General features: G+C 43.7%; 1 protein-coding gene across 1 annotated transcript in view; it reads right to left on the minus strand.

The window, feature by feature from the left end:
* Positions 1-8,544: 8,544 nt before the first annotated feature.
* Positions 8,545-23,258, minus strand: part of PPP6R2 (protein phosphatase 6 regulatory subunit 2) — a gene marked incomplete in the record, with an annotated part of 934,057 nt that continues 919,343 nt past the window's right edge. The window contains 1 exon segment of the mRNA XM_053716315.1: positions 8,545-10,319. Within this exon segment, the coding sequence (XP_053572290.1) occupies positions 10,268-10,319 (52 nt within the window).

Genomic DNA, 23,258 nt, shown 5'->3' on the forward strand with positions numbered 1-23,258 from the left:
GAGTCTACGGCTTCATTTATTACTTGTGGGAAATAAGAACCTGGCCACCAGGAGGAGGCAAAGACACCCCAGCCAAAGGCTTAAATACCTCCCTCCACTTCCCTCATCCCCCAGTCATTCTGCCGAGGGAACAAGGAACAGTAGGAGAAATATCAGGGTATAAATGGTGCCCGAAGAATAATATTAATTTTAGGTCCGCCCACCGGAGCAACGGGCAGGAGCCGTGGACTCTCCTCCCCACGATGGAAATTAAATTATCAAGCATAATTTATATTTTCCATCTAAAGGGGAGGAGAGTCCACGGCTTAATTTATTACTTGTGCGAACAAATACCCAAGCTCTAGAGGACACTGAATGAAAAAACGGGAGGGCAAGAAAGTGGACCCTAATCTGAGGGCACCAAAGCCTGTAAAACCTTTCTCCCAAAAACGGTTTCCGCCAAAGCAAAAACTTCAAATTTGTAAAATTTTGTAAAGGTATGTAAGGAGGACCAGGTAGCGGCCTTACGAATCTGCTCCATAGAGGCCTCATTTTTGAAGGCCCAAGAAGAAGCCACAGCTCTAGTTGAATGAGCCGTAATCCTCTGAGGAGGCTTATGTCCCGCTGTCTCGTAGGCCAAGCGAATCATGCTACTCAACCAAAAGGACAAAGAAGTTGAAGAGGCTTTCTGCCCATTGCGCTTCCCTGAATACAACACAAAAAGAGATGTAGACTGTCTGAAATCCTTCGGAGCCTGAAGATAAAACTTTAAAGCACGAACCACATCCAAATTTTGAAGTAATCTCTTCTTAGGAGAAGAAGGGTTAGGACACAAAGAAGAAACAACTATTTCCTGATTGATGTTACCGGTAGACACAACCTTGGGAAGAAATCCCAAATCAGTGCGCAGAACAGCCTTATCTGCGTGCCGATGCAATAGCCAACAAAAACAGAACCTTCCAAGAAAGTAACTTAATGTCAATAGAGTGCATAGGATCAAACTGAACCCTCTGCAACACCTTCAGAACCAAGTTCAAACTCCAGTAAGGAGCAGACTGTCTAAAAACAGGCCTGATTCTACACAGAGCCTGGATATCAGGAAGCTCAGCAAGCCTCTTATGCAACAGAACAGATAAAGCCGAAATCTGTCCCTTCAAAGAACTGGCCGGAAGCACCTTATCCAGTCCATCCTGGAGAAAGGACAGAATCCTGGATACCTTAACCTTGTGCCAAGAATATCCATGCTTCTCACACCAGGACAAGTAAGTCCTCCACACCTTATGATAGATGTGACGAGTGACCAGCTTTCTGGCCTGAATGAGAGTATCAATCACTCTCTCAGAAAACCCTCTCTTGGCCAAGACTAAGCGTTCATTCTCCACGCAGTCAGCCTCAGAGAATCCAGATTTTGATGTTGAAAGCAACCCTGTACCAACAGATCCCTGCGACAGGGTAACCTCCATGGAGGAGACTGCCAATTCCATCAGATCCGCAAACCACGTCCTCCTGCGGCAACAACGGAGCAGTCAGAATAGCCAAAGCTTGCTCCTGCTTGATGCAGGCCACTACTCGAGGTAGAACTGGCAACAGTGGAAAAATGTAAACTAGGTTGAACCCCCAAGGAACCGCTAAAGCGTCTGTCAGCTGTGCCTGGGAATCCCTGTACCGTGACCCGTATCTGGGTAGCTTGAAACCGAGTCTGGACACCAAGAGATCTATCTCCGGCGTCCCCCATCGGAGGCAAACCTCTGCAAACACCTCGGGGGTGAGAGACCATTCCCCCGGATGGAAGGATTTCCAGCTTAGAAAAAAATAATTTATGCTTACCTGATAAATTTATTTCTCTTGTAGTGTGTTCAGTCCACGGGTCATCCATTACTTATGGGATATATTCTCCTTCCCAACAGGAAGTTGCAAGAGGATCACCCAAAGCAGAGCTGCTATATAGCTCCTCCCCTCACATGTCATATCCAGTCATTCGACCGAAACAAGACGAGAAAGGAGAAACTATAGGGTGCAGTGGTGACTGGAGTATTAATTAAAATTTAGAACTGCCTCAAAAAAGACAGGGCGGGCCGTGGACTGAACACACTACAAGAGAAATAAATTTATCAGGTAAGCATAAATTATGTTTTCTCTTGTTAAGTGTGTTCAGTCCACGGGTCATCCATTACTAATGGGATACCAATACCAAAGCTAAAGTACACGGATGATGGGAGGGACAAGGCAGGAACTTTAAACAGAAGGAACCACTGCCTGTAGAACCTTTCTCCCAAAAACAGCCTCCTAAGAAGCAAAAGTGTCAAATTTGTAAAATTTTGAAAAGGTATGAAGTGAAGACCAAGTTGCAGCCTTGCAAATCTGTTCAACAGAGGCCTCATTCTTAAAGGCCCAGGTGGAAGCCACAGCTCTAGTGGAATGAGCTGTAATTCTTTCAGGGGGCTGCTGTCCAGCAGTCTCATAGGCTAAACGTATTATGCTACGAAGCCAAAAAGAGAGAGGGGTGGCCGAAGCCTTTTGACCTCTCCTCTGTCCAGAATAAACGACAAACAGAGAAGAAGTTTGCCGAAAATCTTTAGTTGCCTGTAAGTAGAACTTCAGGGCACGGACTACGTCCAGATTATGCAAAAGACGTTCCTTCTTTGAAGAAGGATTAGGACATAATGATGGAACAACAATCTCTTGATTGATATTCCTATTAGAAACTACCTTAGGTAAAAACCCAGGTTTAGTACGCAGAACTACCTTGTCTGAATGAAAAATCAGATAAGGAGAATCACAATGTAAGGCAGATAACTCAGAGACTCTTCGAGCCGAGGAAATAGCCATCAAAAACAGAACTTTCCAAGATAACAGCTTAATATCAATGGAATGAAGGGGTTCAAACGGAACACCTTGGAGAACTTTAAGAACTAAGTTTAAGCTCCACGGCAGAGCAACAGTCTTAAACACAGGCTTAATCCTAGCTAAAGCCTGACAAAAAGCCTGAACGTCTGGAACTTCTGCCAGACGTTTGTGTAAAAGAATAGACAGAGCAGAAATCTGTCCCTTTAACGAACTAGCGGATAAACCCTTTTCTAAACCCTCTTGTAGAAAAGACAATATCCTAGGAATCCTAACCTTACTCCATGAGTAACTCTTGGATTCACACCAATATAAATATTTACGCCATATCTTATGGTAAATTTTTCTGGTAACAGGTTTCCGAGCCTGTATTAATGTATCAATAACCGACTCCGAGAAACCACGCTTTGATAGAATCAAGCGTTCAATCTCCATGCAGTCAGCCTCAGAGAAATTAGGCTTGGATGGTTGAAAGGACCCTGAATTAGAAGGTCCTGCCTCAGAGGCAGAGACCATGGTGGACAGGACGACATGTCCACTAGGTCTGCATACCAGGTCCTGCGTGGCCACGCAGGCGCTATCAGAATCACCGATGCTCTCTCCTGTTTGATCCTGGCGATCAGTCAAGGCAGCAACGGAAACGGTGGAAACACATAAGCCATGTTGAAAAACCAATGGGCTGCTAGTGCATCTATCAGCACCGCTCCCGGGTCCCTGGACCTGGATCCGTAACAAGGAAGCTTGGCGTTCTGACGAGATGCCATGAGATCCAGTTCCGGTTCGCCCCAACGAAGAATTAGTTGGGCAAAGACCTCCGGGTGAAGTTCCCACTCCCCCGGATGAAAGGTCTGGCGACTTAAAAAGTCCGCCTCCCAGTTCTCCACGCCTGGGATGTAGATCGCTGACAGGTGGCAAGAATGAGACTCTGCCCAGCGAATTATCTTCGAGACTTCCAGCATCGCTAGGGAACTCCTGGTTCCCCCTTGATGATTGATGTAAGCCACAGTCGTGATGTTGTCCGACTGAAATCTGATGAACCTCAGTGTTGCTAACTGAGGCCAAGCTAGAAGAGCATTGAATATGGCTCTTAATTCCAGAATGTTGATTGGGAGGAGTTTCTCCTCCTGAGTCCACGATCCCTGAGCCTTCAGGGAGTTCCAGACTGCTCCCCAGCCTAGCAGACTGGCATCTGTTGTTACAATCGTCCAATCTGGCCTGCGAAAAGTCATTCCTTTGGACAGATGAACCCGAGACAACAACCAGAGAAGAGAATCTCTGGTCTCCTGGTCCAGATTTAGTAAAGGGGACAGATCTGAGTAATCCCCAATCCTGAGAGTTGCAAGAGAATGACTGGATATGACATGTGAGGGGAGGAGCTATATAGCAGCTCTGCTTTGGGTGATCCTCTTGCAACTTCCTGTTGGGAAGGAGAATATATCCCATAAGTAATGGATGACCCGTGGACTGAACACACTTAACAAGAGAAATCTGCTTCCCAGTTGTCCACACCCGGAATGTGGATTGCTGAGAGCGAGCAGCCGAGAAACCAATATCCGAGAAACCTCCCTCATTGCTAGGGAGCTTCTCGTCCCCCCCTGGTGGTTGATGTAAGCCACTGAGGTAATGTTGTCTGTCTGGAAACTGATGAAGTTGAATGACCCCAGGAGAGGCCAGGCCTTCAGAGCATTGTAGATCGCTCGAAGTTCCAGAATATTGATCAGAAGGAGAGACTCTTCTCGAGACCACTTTCCCTGTGCCATCCTGGAACCCCAAACAGCACCCAATCCTGCTAGACTCGCATTCGTGGTCACAATCTCCCAGGACGGTCTCAGAAAGGATGTCCCCTGGGACAGTTGTTGCGGATGGATCCACCAAGAAAGGGAATCCCTTATCCAAACATGCAGAGAAATCTGTTGAGATAGATCTGAATGATCACTGTTCCACTGTCTCAACATACACAGCTGAAACGGTTTGAGATGGAACCTGACTAATGGAATGAGATTGATGCTGGACACCATGAGCCCGATCACATCCATACTCTGAGCCACAGAGGGACTGGAGGAGGAGTGAAGGGCAAGAAAGGTGAACGCAATCTTCCAGCATTGCTGATATGTGAGAAATATCTTCATTGATATATTATCGTTCCCAGGAACTCCACCCTGTTGCTGGGAATCAGGGAGCTCTTTCCTGAGTTTCTTTCAACCGTAAGATTGGAGTAATGAAAGAAGGGCCCTGGAGTGATCCTCTGCTAGACTGAACGATGGCACCTGGACTAGAATGTCATCCAGATAGGGCGCAACAGCAATGCCTCTGGATCTGGCCACTGTAAGTAGCGCCCCTATAACCTCCGTAAAGACTCTTGGGGCCGTCGCCAGACCAAAGGGATCGGCACATGAAGGTAGGCATCCTTCAAGTCTATTGTCGCCATGAACTGACCCTCTTGAACTAGGGGCGGAATCGATCTGATTATTTCCATTTTGAACGATGGAACAGCCAGAAACTGGTTTAAACATTGTAGGTCTAGAATCGGGCGGAGCGTGTACTTCTTCTTTGGGACCACGAAAAGGTTTGAATAGTACCCTAGACCCCTCTCTGCTGGGGGTACTGGTACAATAACTCAGAGAAGAGAGATCCCTCACACAGTCTAGAAAGGTTGCTCTCTTTTTTGGTCTGGAAGACAGATTTGACAGGAGAAATCTGCCCCTGGGCTGATGAGATCTGAACCCTATCTTGTATACCTGGGCAACAGCCTCCAGAACCCAAGGGTCCTGAACATCCTGCAACCAGGCCTCCGAGAAGAGAGATAATCTGCCCCCTACTTGGTCCGGAGACCGGTCGGGGGCCGCCTCTTCATGCCGACTGTTTCGGCTGGCTTCTTGTTCTGCTTAGACTTATTCCAAGACTGAGCTGGTTTCGAAGTACCCTTGGACTGATCCGCTTTCGCGGCGGGGTGCTGGCGTTGGGCCTTGTCTGCACGAAAGGGACGAAAAGTAGACCCCTTAGGCTTAACCTTTTTATCCTGTGGTAGGAAAGCGCCCTTGCCTCCTGTAACCGTGGATATGATCGAGTCCAATCCTGGACCGAACAGGATCTTTCTCTGAAAGGGAAGGGATAGATGTCATGTCCGCAGACCACTATTTTAGCCACAGAGACCTGCGGCCAAAACATAAAAACCTGACACCTTTGCGTTCAGGCGAATAATTTGCATATTGGCATCACAAATAAAAGAATTAGCGACCCTCAAGGCCTTAATTCTCTCCTGTATCTCGTCCCGGGGGGGGGGGGGGAGTCTCCCTCTCTACCATGTCAAACGGAGATTCGCACCAATATGTCGAAGCTCCGGCAACTGCCGCTGCCGGCTGAAAAACAAACCCCGTGTGTTGGAACATCTTTCTTAACATGTTCTCCAACTTTTTATCCATGGGCTCTTTAAACGAGGAAGAGGAATAGTCGTCCGCTTCGCGAGTATAGAGATAGCATCATCCACCTTAGGGACTGTCCCCCATATCTGGAGCTTAGAGTCCAGGACAGCGAAACAGCTTCTTAAAGGAAGAATGGGAAAAGGAAGAACCTTATCTCTCCCATTCATTCTTAATAATGTTAGCCATCTTAACAGGAACCGGGAAGGTCTGAGGTACCACACTTTATCAAGCTTAGGAAACGACGATTCCTCAGGTAGTTTTGGTTCTGGAACCTCTAGGGTAGCAAGCACCTGCTTCAGCAAAATGCGCTAATTTTCCATCCTAAACCTAAAGTCAGGCTCCTCTGCAGTGGGAGCTATCGATGACATGGACTCCGACCCAGAAGAACGTCCTCCGAAGAGCCGGAGTCGTCCTTATCAGCGGATAATCTTTCCGAGATATCCATTCCATTGGATTATAAGACCCCTGGGCTGGATCGACAAATTTTACCTTACACTTGCGCCGTTTGCAGTTGATCCGCAAAATCTGATGGCCAACGGATCTCTCCTGAAGGAAAAATAGACAAACTGCATGTGTACTCAGATGTATGTAGGGAACGCACCTCACGAGACGGGGAGCCCTCATGGGTGGACGGCTCAGCAATACTACACATCCTTTTTTTTGAGATGTCATGACTTTATCAAGGCATGTGGGACATAGTTGAGCAGGCGGATCTACCAGAACCTCCTCGCAGTAAACACAGGTACTAGACTTAGTTAAAGAGGGAGTACCCTCCAACGCGTTCGAGTCCTCCATAGCTTGCGGCCTTACTACGGACTAGTTATAATCTAATAAAAATGGCACCTTTATAACCTCCAATGGCTGGGGCACTCACCACCTCCTATGACCCGGACCATAGAAACAGTTACGTCTCCTGCGCCGCCGGTCAAGCAAGGAAGTCGATAGGCCCCACCCGACAGAAGGAATACCTCGCAGGACCACCCCTGCACTAGGAAGAAGACGTGCCAAAACTGCCGCACAAATACTCCCAGAAATGAAACTAAAGTCCACCCATTGCCAGAGCCACATCTCACACATCGCAGCAATGACATAACAAACAATATTATGCACAAATCCCCCGTTTAATAATCCCCCTACCAGTGATATTAACCCTTGATTCTATAAAGATAAAATGTATCATACTGTGACCCTGTCTTCTGTGTTATCCTTATGTGTATAAAAAAATTAAACTATCTTACCAGAATATACGCCGTGGAACAGGAACACGTCCTCTCAAGTGACAGTATAGTAGCATCGCTCCTGACATGGACTTGAGTGTAGAAAGCAGGCAGCAAAACTCGTCAACGCTGATTGCTTATGGAGCTGTTAATCTGAGTCAGTATGGTTTCGCAAAAAGACTCTCCCTGTATCTCTGGACTCTAACTTTCACCCAAGCACTCACTGAGAGGCTGACAGGGCTACTTAAAACTCCAGTCTCATTCCGAAGAGAACTACCCTCCATAAGAGACTACTCCGAATCTTCCAACACTTCTCTGCCAACCTCCTGTGACAAAAGACAAAGAATGACTGGGGGATGAGGAAAGTGGGGGAGTTATTTAAGCCTTTGGCTGGGGTGTCTTTGCCTCCTCCTGGAAGCCAGGTTCTTTTTTCCCACAAGTAATGAAGCCGTGGACTCTCCTCCCCTTTAGATGGAAAGCTATGCAGTATAGGAGACCAGTATCAATATTCTCTAACAGTGGATAGCAATGTTCTGACCATTAGATGGCGCTGTTACACATGTATAAAACTGCCGATAAGTGACATAATAAAGAAACTTATAGTCCACACCTCAGTACCAGGGAAGGTATTTGCAATCCAGTAAATATATGAGCATATTAAAAATTAAAGCAAATAAATAAATCTAGCACTGATATTCCAGCATGTCCTTTATTTCTCTGTGAAGTGGCAATATATATATATATATATATATATATATATATATATATATATATATATATATATATATATATATTTGTTTACTTTACTTATAACCCTTATCTGTAAAGTGAACCAAATGAGTGTGTTTTTAGTGACGTGGCAGCAATATATGAAAAAAACAAAAGACATTTAACAGCAGAACATGCTGAAATGTTATGCTTTCTCCACTATGTTTTTCTACTTAAAAGGGAGTACTGAAGAAATCTTGTAGTATCTAGCTTTGCAGTAGTGACTTAAATTTTATATCAGTGTGCAGATTAAAAGGGATTTATGCCATTTTCTATGTTTTGGGAAGTCATTTAATAAGTTAATTTTCAAGCACTTTATTTTTTCCAGTTGTTTACTTTTAATGTTTAAAATTGTAATAAGCATGTTCAGTTTATACAAGATTTGTGTAGAAATTGTGTTGATTTTTCAAAACTTTAAATGTACAGAATATCGGCCCCTGTTACCAGCCTGAAAGGTGGTCAATAATCGGTATCGGCCCTGAAAAAATGTTATCGGTCTATCCCTAGTTGCAGCACACATTCTATTTAGACAATTAACATTTTTTTTACATAAAAATACACTTTTAATGCTTAAAATCTGCTCTTTAAATGCATGACAGAAAAGATAAGTTTGTCCCTTTAATGTTTAGATGAACTAACCTCCCAGCGGCTATACATTAACATCAGATCCACGTCATCATTCTGTAAGAATTCTATCAGAACGCCAACCTCCCAGTGTTCAATTATACATCACTCCATACTAGTGGATGACTAAAAGGAGGCAAATAATGTTCCATACTGCATCAAATAGATTGAGGGATAAGATGGAGCAAACACAACTGGCATTGTAGTGTGAAGGACAAGCTGGGGCACCATACGGGTAGACAATGGATTATAAAAAGAGGCACCACATTGGGCATTCTGTTGCATCATTGTACAGGGTAAACACTGCAGGGTTTATGAGACACCTCATTGGGGAGGAGGATATGCTGGGAAAGAGTACAGGATAGACACATTAGGTCATAATGAGAAACTACGTTCGGCAGTTGGAGATTGGGCACTATACAAAGCAAATACCAATAAGTTATGAGGCACCTTTTTGGGCAGAAGGAAAGACTTGAGAACCATACAGGGTTAACAAATTAGAAAAAGTAAAGAGGCATCACTGAGCAGTCCAATAGGTTGGGGCACTATACATTGTAAATACAGCTGGGATTATAATAAGGTGCTAAACGTGGCAGATCTACATCTAAGAGCAGAGTATAGGGAAAACACTGTTGGGAGCACATAAAAACTTTCACCAAGTTACAATGAGTCTAAAACATTTGTTTGGCAAAGACATCATTGTCAGTGCGGAATATTACTACATGAGCAGATCTTTGTCCACTGTTGTCATTTAAAGAATCCTACAGCAAACTGGATGCTGGCTGCTCCAGAACCTCGCTCAAGTCCACTATTTATAGCCATCAAAAACAATGAATGCCATAAGAATACTGATTAAATAGTACTGTGGGCAAGGACCCTAATGAAAAAGGAGTCATTGCATTAAAACACTGGCTAAAGTGCACAAAAAAGAAATAATGGGACCATAAGTCTGTGCAATTATGTCCAGTAATTTGGCCATGTATGGGCCAGTCACGTATGTATGAGGATAAGTAAGCATGGCAAAGTAGACAGTTTGGCAATGTCTCTGCAGCAACATAGGAATTATTGCTAAAAACAAGATGACAGCGTAGATATAAAAGGGCGACACGATTGGAGACCCAGTTTCATTCTGCCTGGCACGCAACTCTCTGCATCCGGTAGACCAGAGGGATGGGGAAGCAGGATGTGCATTATTAAATTAGGCCCAGTCAGTCCTAGTGCTACATTTTCAAGTTGCAGGTCAAGTACAAGACTTCCAGAGAGTGTGCTCTGCTTCCACTGTCCGATGTGCACTATCCAGTTCCACAGAGACAAAGTTCTGCAATTCAATGAGACAAGGTGGCATCTCCCCACAGGTACCTGGGAGCCTACATTCCTGGTACAGTGTATAGGGGCTTCAGAGGCTCGACTTTGTCATGCAGGTCCATTCAATGTAGTTTCAGGACTTGAACTAAGATCTTCGTGGCTGTAAAACAAAATGTCCGAATTACATAAATTCTAAACACCATGCACACCACTACGCTGATGTTAACTGTAATTCACCCACCACTAGTTATTATATTAGCAGGTGTATATAAAAGTATGAAAAAAATAGGCATCGTACTAAGACCACCAGTGAATCATCTTAGAGAGCAGGTCAGATTCAATCAAACAAAAGGATGTTTTTCATAAATAAGATATGGGATTACTACATCTACTGTATATAGTAGTGTTGTGTGTGGGATGCTTTTCTTCTTTGTGGCTACAAATTGCCTGAAAATTTCATTTATTTCAGTATGAGGAGAGTCCACAGCATCATTCCTTGCTGTTGGGAAATACTGAACCTGGCCACCAGGAGGAGGCAAAGACATCCCAGCCAAAGGCTTAAATACTCCCCTTAATATCCCAATCATTCTGCCAAGGGAACAAGGAACAGTAGGAGAAATATCAGGGTATAAATGGTGCCGGAAGAGAAAATACATTTTGGTCTGCCCATAGGAGTATACGGGCGGGTGCCATAGACACTCATACAGAAGGAAATGAAATTATCAGGTAAGCTTAATTTAGGTTTTCCTTCTTAATATGAGGAGAGAGTCCACGGCATCATTCTTTACTGTTGGGAAAACTATACCCAAGCTCTAGAGGACACTGAATGATAACAGGAGGGGGTAAAAAAAATGCGGACCCTGATCTGAGGGCACCACAGCCTGTACAACCTCTCCTAAAAGCTGCTTCAGCCGCAGCAAAAACGTAAAATTTGTAGAATTTTGAAAAAGTATGTAAGGAGGACAAGGTAGCCGCCTTACAAATATGATCCATAGAGGCCTCGTTCTTAAAGGCCCACGAGGAAGCAACTGCTATAGTGGAATGAGCCGTAATCCTCTGAGGAGGTCTAAGTCCCACTAAGCGTATAACACTCCTCAATCAAAAAGATAAGGAAGTCAAAGAAACCTTCAGACCCTTATGCTTCCGAGAGTAGATAACAAACCAAGGAGAAGATTATCTAAAATCCTTAGTAGCTTGAAGATAGAATTTCAAAGCTCGAACCACATCCAAATTATGAAGTAAACGTTCCATTGAAGGAGGAGGATTAGGACATAAGGAAGGAACCACAATCTCCTGATTGATGTTACGATCAGACACCACCTTAGGAAGAAAACCCAAGTGGGTATGTAGAACAGCCTTATCAGTGTGGAACACCAGATAAGGAGGCTCACATTGTAAGGCATCCATTTCAGAAACTCTGCGTGCCGACGCAATAGCCAATAGAAAAAGAACCTTCCAGGACAACAATTTAATGTCAATCTAATGCATAGGCTCGCACGTAGCCTGTTGCAAAAACTTAAGAACAAGATTAAAACTCCAAGGTGGAGCATTAGATCTGAACACAGATCTGATCCTGATCAGCGCCTTAATGAAGGATTGTACGTCAGGGAGCTCAGCGAGTCTCCTGTGCAGTAAAACAAAGGGCCGAAATCTGTCCCCTCAGGGAACTGGCAGAAAGGCCTTCTCTAGACCCTCCTGGAGAAAGGAAAGAATTCTGGCAGCCTTGACCTTATGCCAGGCGAAACCACGCTCCTCACACCAGAATAAGTAAGCTTTCCACACCTTAAGATAGATGCGACGAGTGTGTCAATAACCCTCTCAGAGAAACCTCTCTTGGCTAAGACTAAGCGTTCAATCTCCACGCAGTCAGCCTTAGAGAATCTAGATTTTGATGAACAAAAGGACCCTGTTCCAGCAGATCCCTGTGACAAGGTAACTTCCACGGAAGAGATTAGGACATCCCCACCAGGTCCGCGAACCACATCCTTCGCGGCAACACTGATCACTGATGCCTGCTCCTGCTTGATGCGGGCCACTACGCGAGGGAGAAGTGGCAACGGCAGAAAAATGTAAATTAGATTGAATCTCCAAGGCACTGCTAATGCATCTTTTAGCTCCACCTGAGGATCCCCGGACTGCAACCCATTTCTGGGTAGCTTGGAATTGAGCTGGGGCACCATGAGATCTATCTCCGGCGTCCCTCATCTGCTGCAAATATCCGCAAACACCTCGGGATGGAGAGACCATTCCCCTGGATTAAAGGATTGTCTGCTGAGGAAATCCGCTTCCCAGTTGTCCACACCCAGAATGTGGATCGCTGACAGTGAGCAGTTGTGGGCCTCCGCCCACTCCAGAATCCGAGATACTTACCTCTTTGATAGGGAGCTCCTCGTTCCCCCTGATGGTTGATGTAAGCCACCATGGTCATGTATAATTGGAATCTGATAAACTGGGACGAACCCAGAAGAGGCCAAGCATTCAGAGCATTGAAGATCACTCAAAGTTCCAAAATGTTGATCGGGAGGAGGGATTCCTCTCGACTCCACAGACCCTGTGCCTTCGTGGCTCCCCATCCTGAGAGACTTGCGTCCGTAGTCACAATCTCCCAGGATGGTCTCAAGAAGGATGTCCCTTGAGACAGGTGATCTTGACAGAGCCACCAGGAGAGCGATTCTCTCAACCGGTTGTCCAGAGAAATCTGTTGAGAACGATCCAAATAATCGCTGTTCCACTATCTCAGCATGCACAGCTGAAGTTGTCTGAAATGGAATCTGGCAAAAGGAATGATGTCCATGCTGGACACCATGAGACCAATCACCTCCATACACCGAGCCACAGAGGGCCTTAAGGAGGTCTGGAGGACAAAACAAGCGGAAGTGAGCTTGTAACGTCTCTGGTCTGTATGGATATGCATATGGGGTCTATTATAGCACCCAGGAATTTCACCCTAGTACTGGGAATAAGAGAACTCTGTTCTAAGTTTATCTTCCATCCATGAGATCGAAGAAGAAATAGAAGAGCTTTCGAATGGTCTTCTGCCAGACGACAGGAAGGTGCCTGAACCAGAATATCGTCCAAGTATGGCACTACTGCTATACCTCTGGTTCTGGCCACTGCAAGCAGAGCCCCTAGAACCTTCGTAAAAACTCTTGGAGCAGTAGCTAGACCAAATGGAAGTGCAATAAACTGGAAGTGCTGGTAAAGAAACGCAAACCTTAGGAACTTGAAGTGTACCTTGTGTATTGGAACGTGAAGGTAAGCTTAAAGGGAAAGTCTAGTCCAAAAAAACTTTCATGATTCAAATAGGGCATGTAATTTTAAACTATTTTCCAATTTAATTTTATCACCAATTTTTCTTTGTTCTCTTGGTATTCTTAGTTGAAAGCTTAACCTAGGAGGTTCATATGCTAATTTCTTGTTATTTCATGTTTTTCATATAGATAACACTGTGCTCGTGAAGTTACCTGGGAGCCATCACTGATTGGCTAAACTGCAAGTCTGTCAAAAGAACTGAAATAAAGGGGCAGTCTGCAGAGTCTTGGATACAAGATAATCACAGAGGTAAAAAATATATAAATATAACTGTGTTGGTTATGCAAAACTAGGGAATGGGTAAACAAGGGATTATCTATCTTTTAAAACAATAACAATTCTGGTGTAGACTGTCCCTTTAAACCTAAAGGAAACAACCTCAGGTTCAGAAGAAGGATTTACACTATTAGAATCCGAGATCTCACTCTCAGATTCTACTGAAGTATCTTCCTCCTCAGACTTATGAGAGGAAACACTAGACACAATTGCAACAGAATCAGAAACATTATACTTTCTTTTGCGCTTCCCCTGTAAAATAGGAAAAGCAGACAAAGCCTCAGATACTGCCGACGATATATGGGTAGCCATATCCTGCAAGGAAAAACCAACCTGAGACGAAACACAGGGCACTGCAGAAGATTGGGACGTATGAGGAGAAAGCTGCGGATTAGCCTGAACAGGAGACTACTGAACAACATCTGCCCTAGAATCAAAAAGTCTATCCTTGTAATGTAATGTTCTCTCAATACAAGAGGAACAAAAAGGGATAGGAAGCTCAACGTTAGTATTTAAACAGAGAACATGCAACAGATTGCAGGGCCTCTTAGTCCATCTTATTCCAAAGGGAAAAAAAAACCTTAATCAATAAAAAATTATAAGCTCAAATCAGAATTTTCTCTCACACAGTTTAGAAAGGTTTCTCTCTTTTCTGGTCTGGAAGACAGATTTGACAGGAGGAATCTGCCCCTGGGCGGATGAGTTCTGAACTCTATCCTGTATCCTTGGACGACAACCTCCAGAACCCCAAGGGTCCTGAAAATCCTGCAACCAGGCCTCTGAAAAGAGATAATCTGCCCCCTACTTGGTCCGGAGACCGGTCAGGGGCCGCCCCTTCATGACAACTTTGTTTCGGCGGGCTTCTTGTTCTTTTTGGACTTGTTCCAAGACTGAGCTGGCTTTCAAGCACCCTTGGACTGATACGCTTTTGTGCCTGGCCTTACCCGCACAAAAGGGACGAAAAGTAGATCCCGTAGGTTTAACCACCTTATCCTGCGGTAGGAAAACACCCTTGCCTCCCGTCACCGTGGATATATTCGAGTCCAATCCTGGACCTAACAGGATTATTCCCTGAAAGGAAGGGATAGAAGTCTGGACTTAGGGGTCATGTCCGCAGACCACAACTTTAGCCACAGAGCCCTGCGGGCTAGTACAGAAAACCCTGAAACCTTAGCATTCTGGCGAATAATTTGCATATTGGCATCACAAATAAAAGAATTAGCTACCCTCAAGGCCTTAATTCTCTCCTGTATTTCTTAGAGGGGAGTTTTCCTCCCGACCATATAAGAGATTCGCACCAATATGTTGCAGCTCGGGCAACCGCCACTGCCAGCTGAAAAACAAACCCTGTGTGTTGAAACATCTTCCTCAACATGTTTTCTAACTTTTTATCCATAGGCTCCTTGAACAACGAACTATCCTCAAGAGGAATAGTCGTTCGCTTGGCGAGCGTAGAGATAGCACAATCCACCTTAGCGACAGTCCCCCACAACTCTAGCCGAGTCCGGAACGGGGAACAGTTTCTTAAAGGAAGAAGGGGAAAAGGAAGAACCTAATCTCTCCCAATTATTCTTAATAATATTAGTCATCTTAACTGGAACCGGGAAGGTCTGAGGTACCACCATGTCCTCAAGCTTAGATATCGAAGGTTCCTCCGGTAGTTCCAGAACCTCGAGAGTAGCAAGCACCTACTTCGGCAAAAAGCACAAATTTTCCATCCTAAACCTAAAGCTAGGCTCCTCTGCAGACGGTGCTTTAGATGACATGGATTCCGACCAAGAAGGAATGTCCTCCGAAGAGTCTGAGTTGTCCTCGTCAGTGGATAACCTTTTTGAGATATCCATAGGAGTATATGACTCCTAGGCCTGATCGCCATATTTTACCCTTTGCTTGCGCTTAGCAAAACGTGATAAGGCACTAATCACCTTTGAGACCGCCGTTTGCAGTTGATCCGCAAAGTCTGATGGCCAATGGATTTCCCCCGAAGGAGATATAGGCATGCCCTGGGGTGCTGCATGTGTACTCGGAGATGAATGTAGGGGACACACCTCATGGGACGGGGAGCCCTCAGAGGTGGGCGAGTAGACATTCTCTTCTTTCGAGAAGCCGAGACCTTATCAAGGCAAGGTGAACATAGTTGAGCAGGCAGGCGGATCTACTGGAACCTCACAATAAACACAGGTACTAGACTTAGTTAAAGAGGGAGTACCCTCTAACGGGTCATAGTCTTCCATAGCTTGCGGCTTTGTTAGAGACTAGAATAAAATAAAAACAATGGCACCTTTATAACCTCCAATGGCCGGGGCACTCACCACCTCCTAGGACCCGGACAACAGAAACCATTACGTCTCCTGCACCGTCAGTCCAGCAAGGTAGTAAATTAGGCCACACCTGAACAGCAGGAATGCCTTGCAGGACCGCCTCTGCACTAGGGAGAAAACTCGCTAAAAACAGCCCCGCAATACTCCCGTAAGGAAACTAAAGTTCACCCATTGCCAGAGCCTCATCTCACACATCGCAGCAATGACACAAACAATATTATGTATAAACCCCCCTGTTCAATAATCCCCTCACTAGGGATGTTAATACCTTGATTCTGAGCAATCATGTATATAAAACTGAAACTATCTTACCAGAATCTACGCCGTGGATCAGGAACACGGCCTCTCAAGTGTGACAGTGTAGTAGCATCGCTCCTGACATGGACTTGAGTGTAGGAAGCAGGCAGCGAAACTCGTCAACGCTGATTGCTTGTGGAGCGGTTAATATAAGTCCGGATGGTTTCGCAGAAAGACTCTCCCTGCATCTCCGGACTCTAACTTTCACCCATGCTCTCACTGAGAGGCTGACAGGACTACTTAAAACTCCAGTCCCATTTCGAAGAGTACTACCCTCCATAAGAGACTACTCCGAATTTTCCGACACTTCTCTGCCAACCTCCTGTGACGAAAGACAAAGAATGACTGGGGGATGAGGGAAGTGGGGGAGGTATTTAAGCCTTTGGCTGGGGTGTCTTTGCCTTCTCCTGGTGGCCAGGTTTTTATTTCCCACAAGTAATGAATGAAGCCGTGGACTCTCCTACCTTTTAGATGGAAAGCTATGCAGTATAGGAGACCAGTATCAATATTCTCTAACAGTGGATAGCAATGTTCTGACCATTAGATGGCGCTGTTACACATGTATAAAACTGCCGATAAGTGACATAATAAAGAAACTTATAGTCCACACCTCAGTACCAGGGAAGGTATTTGCAATCCAGTAAATATATGAGCATATTAAAAATTAAAGCAAATAAATAAATCTAGCACTGATATTCCAGCATGTCCTTTATTTCTCTGTGAAGTGGCAATATATATATATATATATATATATATATATATATATATATATATATATATATATATATATATGTTTACTTTACTTTTAACCCTTATCTGTAAAGTGAACCAAATGAGTGTGTTTTTAGTGACGTGGCAGCAATATATGAAAAAAACAAAAGCCATTTAACAGGAGAAGATGCTGAAATGTTATGCTTTCTTTTTTATGTTTTTAATGTGAATACAAACTAGCTTCCTCTCTAACTTTGTTGTTTTAAGGCTATATCAGTATTTAACATGTAATTCACCCAGGAAGAGACACCGGTGAAATTTCATATAGATTTGTGTGTAATATTACTTGGTACCATGTTATATTTAGTTCAGAAAGAACTACAGACAAAAGGTTAAATCATGCCCCTTACAGTTACAATGATATATATATTAGATTAGATCATTTGGAACACTGCATAGCTTTGTTTTTTATTCAAACATCCAAAATCTCAAATTCCAATAAGTTACTCCTCAAATGATAAAGCATAATGAGAGGTGTTTACTTATGAGCATGTATATTTGTCTCTCAGAAATGGTCTGCTTGAGAAGATTGCTTCATAACTAAATGTGCTCACCACGGTCAGTGTTTGTGCAACCATCTCTATATATTTACCTTTACTTCTCTGCAGGATATCAATCGATTTATTTGCAAACTTCTAAACAGTGATATTCCCTTGGACCCCATTATCTACTTATTTCATGTCACTCCCAAGCTTCCCTTCAAACACTATACCACACTTTTTCGCCTAGCTATAAGTAGCACCAAACAGATAATACCCAGGCTTTGGAAGTCTGATAAGACTCCCACCCTACAAATGTGGATAGAGCAAATAAAGCGAAACCTAGCCCTAGAGAGATATTTCTACTACATCAATGGTAAACTAGATTACTATGCTGAACTGCTGTTCCTTTGGGAATCGGGTCTCCCAGTGGGATAGGCTTGATGATACATTATACACACACTAAGATTGCAACATCTAACATCACCTTAAACCTGACCTCACCACATAACTTTTTCAGAAATCTCTTTACCTTCCCTTCTCCGCCCCCCCCCCCCCCCCCTTTCTTTTCACTCTCTCCTCCCCCCCAATAATCTCCCTATAGTTTTCCGGTTAAGAGACAAAGCTGTATCTCTCCACAACTTCTGCATGGGATGCTCATATAGTTCTACAGGTGTTTCACGGCTAAGAACAGAGGTACTCGATTTTGTAATCCATACCACAGCTAGGGCTGAAATTTAGGGTCATTCGCAGAAACTTTATCTTGTTATAGGAAAATGTATTTCACAATGTATCTCTTAAAGCTGTGAAATGTTTGCTAATATATTGTATTGATTTCAAAAATAAAAGATTGAACAAAAAAAAAAGACAGAACTTACAGCTATCCATTGTCACCAAACACAAAAAGAAATACCACGACATACTGTGGCCAAAATGGCCGACATGGAGGAAACTGATTTCCTAGACATTTTCAATAATAAGCACTGGCGCAGATTCGAAGCGCTATGCCTGCGCTAGAGCTGGGCGATATAGTCAAAAAATAAAATCGCGATTTCAATTTAATCGCGATTTTCTTATAAATGACTATAACACCCTAATTTTTCAATAACAAAATTATTTAGAGCTACATAATCTTAACGTACATGTGTCTCTATGTCCAATACACTCTGGGAGCATAAAAATACAAACTGTGTGTGTGTGTGTATGTGTATATATATATATATATATATATATACACACACACACATACACACACACATATATATATATATATATATATACACACATACACACACACACACACATATATATATATATACATACACACACACACAGTCACACACACAAATATACATATATATCCACATTTCAAACAGTATTTTAAAGAACCGTATTTATGTCTTGGTTAGACATTTCTGATCATTTTTAGAGAGACTATCAGAGAGTGAATGAATTAAAGGTTGACTTATGGAAGGTTTAATATGGGTATTGCCCAACACTAGGCAAAAAACCAAAGGACATGTAGACACTGCGGGTGACACCTCGGGTGAAGTGCGCCTCACCCGGCAGTAGCCAAACCTTTTCCTGCCACGTCGAGCTGTGTAACACCGGACCTCCAGCCGGTTAATGCCGGTAACACGTACTATGCCGATCCTGGGGGCCAAAGCCTATCATACACGTTAACCGGTCACAAACGGCCGTCTGGGTATGGCCAATGTATGGATCCGGAACAAAGTGCATGCGAGCGCAGGAAAAGGGGCGTTAGCTGGAGCCCGGTCACGCCTACCCTAGCGAGAACCCACTTCTAAATAAGGAATATATCATTAGTAATAATAAGTAACAAAAACTATGACCGCTTATAAAGTATTTGAAGAAACTAACAAAACACAATACATTCAGGCTATATTATAGACCTAAATTATTATAGCTGCGATTATATATTCCAGATGTGCTTCCCTCAATGGCCCTGCACTGACTTTGGGAAAGCTGAATTTTAAAACCGCAACTGCGAAAAAACGTGCAGCCCTAGCCTGCGTCTTATAGACAAAGCTCCACCAGATCTTCTGCTAGCACGTTGCACCCCTGCAACTTTAATATCTTCGGATGAGATCCAACGGCAGGAAGAAATGAGAAAGCATTGCTACTTCATCCAGCGACATACAGTGTAATTTGGCGGCCCCAAGGGAGCTGAAAATCACACAAGCCACAGCATCCGGAGAAATATGATCAACAATACCAAAGATATCGGCATTACATGGCATAGTTAGCGAACCCCAGCAAGTGATAAAGCACTGCTCACAAGCTGTGGCCCTGAGGGGTTTCGGGGGTGCCCCTTGGACGCCGGGGCCAAAGAGTACACACTGCGTGAGTTTGCTGATCTACACGATGCCCATGATCCACGTAGTTTTCCACTGGAGGCTTCCGATATTATACTCAAGTATCCTAATCCACTAGATATCAGTAAACTGAACATTATATGCCTGACAGGACTTCCTCTGCAAATACATATTACGAGATCACCAGATCTCCTTTGCTCATCCTTTCTGACAAACAAAGGCTTGGGGATAAAAGAACTCAGGACTCATGTTGTGGATCATGAACAGCAGTTGAATCTAACATTAAGTTTAGAAGCCGTTGCCTTTATTTTACACTTATAATTATAACCTTGTTAGTGAGTGTATACCTGTTTCAACACTAGGATGCAATAGATTATAGTCCCTGCTTACTAGATGTCTATAAGTTATGAATCTGGGCTCTAACAGCTCACTATGGGGTCCAAGGGAATATCACTGTTTCAGGTATAATCAAATGTATCTTCATGATAAGTAGTGATAGACTCATTTATATAGGACAGAATGAAGATTTGCCTTTTTGATAAAATGCATTAGCCGCCCAGCTACATTCTGATCTAGAATCAAATCTAATAAGGACTGTTTGATATTCTTATTTTTGTTGTATCTTTAAAATGTATGATATCTTATTCTTTGACTGACCGGAACCTGTGGTTTATATGTTCAGGGCTAAGGAGCACACTAATGTAAAAACGAATATACTGACTGGGCAAATCGAGAAACATGCATCTGTCTAGCGCCATAGATATATTTGCCTTTATAATAATATAAAAACAAGGATTGGAGATGGCGCCAAAGGCTATCTGGTGGGGAATAATTAGGATTTGGAAATCATCAAATGATGATTTCCAAATCCTAATTATTCCCCACCAGATAGCCTTTGGCGCCATCTCCAATCCTTGTTTTGATTTCCCTTAGATTTGATTGCACGAATTGTGAGAAGTGCAATTAGGAGATAGGCCATTCTGGTTTAGCTTATTAACAGCTTACACACCCTTTTTGACTTGTTCTTTATAATAATATACTAAGGTGCCCCCAAACATGCCGATTGCAGTGCCCCATTCTTTATAATTATATACTAGCAGGGTTTAATTGACGTATCTTCTGGGGCCCATATAGCCTTGCCTTTGGATCTTGAGGCTTGCGGCCAGAACTACTGTAAGAAAGACCAGCCTGATATTATAAAAGGAATGCAGCCCTATACCTAGATGTAAATATTTATGTTGAGCTAAATCCTCGCACTAAATTAAGAGATTTTTAAGATAATAGATCCTATAATACACCCCATGTGATATAGTCTCCTGAAAAGGCGAACCAATTATTAGAAGTCCTGGTTCCAGAACTCATTTCTTGTACTCCAGTCTACCTTATACCCCATACCAGTGTGTTCCAGTGGGCTGGGGACTATGGCCGTTACCCATTTTCTAACATTTATGTAATATATTTCCAATAGAAAGTATGTCTGTCGAATGTAGAAAAGTGGAACATAACGTGGAGGTGTCTAGCTTCAGCTCTTGCATTGTTTTCTTTAGGTCCATTATTCTACATATATTTAGAACAATGCATTTTGTTTTTTGCTTTTTTCTTTCTCGTTTTGTTCGTTTACTCTAGTGCTCTATAGTACCCCACGTCTGTACACCGAATTTATATATCTGGTCCAAGAGTGAAAAAATGAGGACTTTATTATTTCTGAAGGTATGCAACAGAATTAACATACTGCTGTAAAGTGTAACATGTACCCGCATTATTTACTTGTATGTATTTTCTTATTTTCTCAATAAAAAAAAAAAAAAGAACCACCTTATCAGAATGAAAGATAAGGAGAATCACACTGCAGTGCCGAGAGTTCCGAGCTGAAGAAATAGCAACAAGAAACAAAACCTTCCAAGATAATCTCTTAATATCTAAGGAATGCATAGGCTCAAACGGAGCCTGCTGTAAAACCTTAAGAACAAGGTTAAGACTCCATGGAAGGGTAACAGGTTTAAACACAGGCCTGATTCTGACCAAGGCCTGACAAAAGGATTGCACGTCTGGCATATCCGCCAGACACTTATGCAATAATATAGACAACGCAGAGATCTGACCCTTGAGAGTACTGACAAACCTTTCTCCAGACCCTCCTGGAGAAAGGACAAAATCCTAGGAATCCTGACTCTACTCCAAGAGTAGCCTCTGGATTCACACCAATACAGATATTTACGCCATATTTTAAATCCTTCTAGTCACAGGCTTGCGAGCCTGTATCAAGGTCTCAATAACCGACTCGGAAAACCCACGCTTAACTAAAATTAGGTGTTCAATCTCCAGTCAGCTTCAGAGAAATGAGATTTAGATGAAGGAAGGGACCCTGAAGTAGAAGCCTCCAAGGTGGAATAGACTACATTTCCACTAGGTCTGCATACCAGATCCTGCGAGGCCATGCCGGTGCTATGAGGATCACCAATGACATCTCCTGCTTGATCCGAGCAATGACTCGTGGAATAAGAGCGGGGGAAACAGGTATGCTAGACTGAAGTTCCACAAGACCATCAGGGCATCTATCAAAAAGGCCTGTGGATCCCTTGACCTTGAATCGTTCCTCGGGAGCTTGGCATTCTGCCGAGATGCCATGAGATCCAGCTCCGACCGCCCCCCATTTGAGGGTCAAGCTGTAAAACACCTCCGGATGGAGTTCCCATTCCCTGGGATGAAAAAAGTCTGTCTACTCAGAAAAACTGCTTCCCAATTGTCCACTCCTGGAATGTAGATCGCAGATAGACCCACTGAATAATTCTGGCCACCTCTGTCATGTCCAAGGAACTCCGAGTTACTCCCTGGTGGTTGATGTAAGCCACTGATATTATGTTGTCTGACTGGAACCTGATAAACCAGGCTAAAGCTGAGGCCAGGCCAGTAGAGCATTGAAGATCACTCTCAGCTCTAGGATGTTTATGGGGAGATCTGACTCCTCCTGAGACCATAGACCCTGAGCCTTCGACGAGCCCCAGACTGCTCCCCAGCCCAGCAGGCTGGCATCCATGGTCACAATCACCCAGGAAGGTCTGCGGAAGCAAGTTCCATGGGAGAGGTGTTCCTCAGACAATAACCACAGAAGAGAATCTCTTGTCGCCTGATTCAGATCGATTTGAGGAGACAGATCTGCATAGTCCTCTTTCTACTGTCTTAGCATGCATAACTGCAGAGCTCTGAGATGGAACCGAGCGAACGGGATGATGTTCATGGAAGCTACCATCAGACAAATTACCTTCATACATTGAGCCACTGATGGCCGAAGAGAGGACTGAAGGGC

The sequence above is a fragment of the Bombina bombina genome, chromosome 6 (assembly GCF_027579735.1).
Source record: "Bombina bombina isolate aBomBom1 chromosome 6, aBomBom1.pri, whole genome shotgun sequence".
Classification (NCBI taxonomy): domain Eukaryota; kingdom Metazoa; phylum Chordata; class Amphibia; order Anura; family Bombinatoridae; genus Bombina; species Bombina bombina.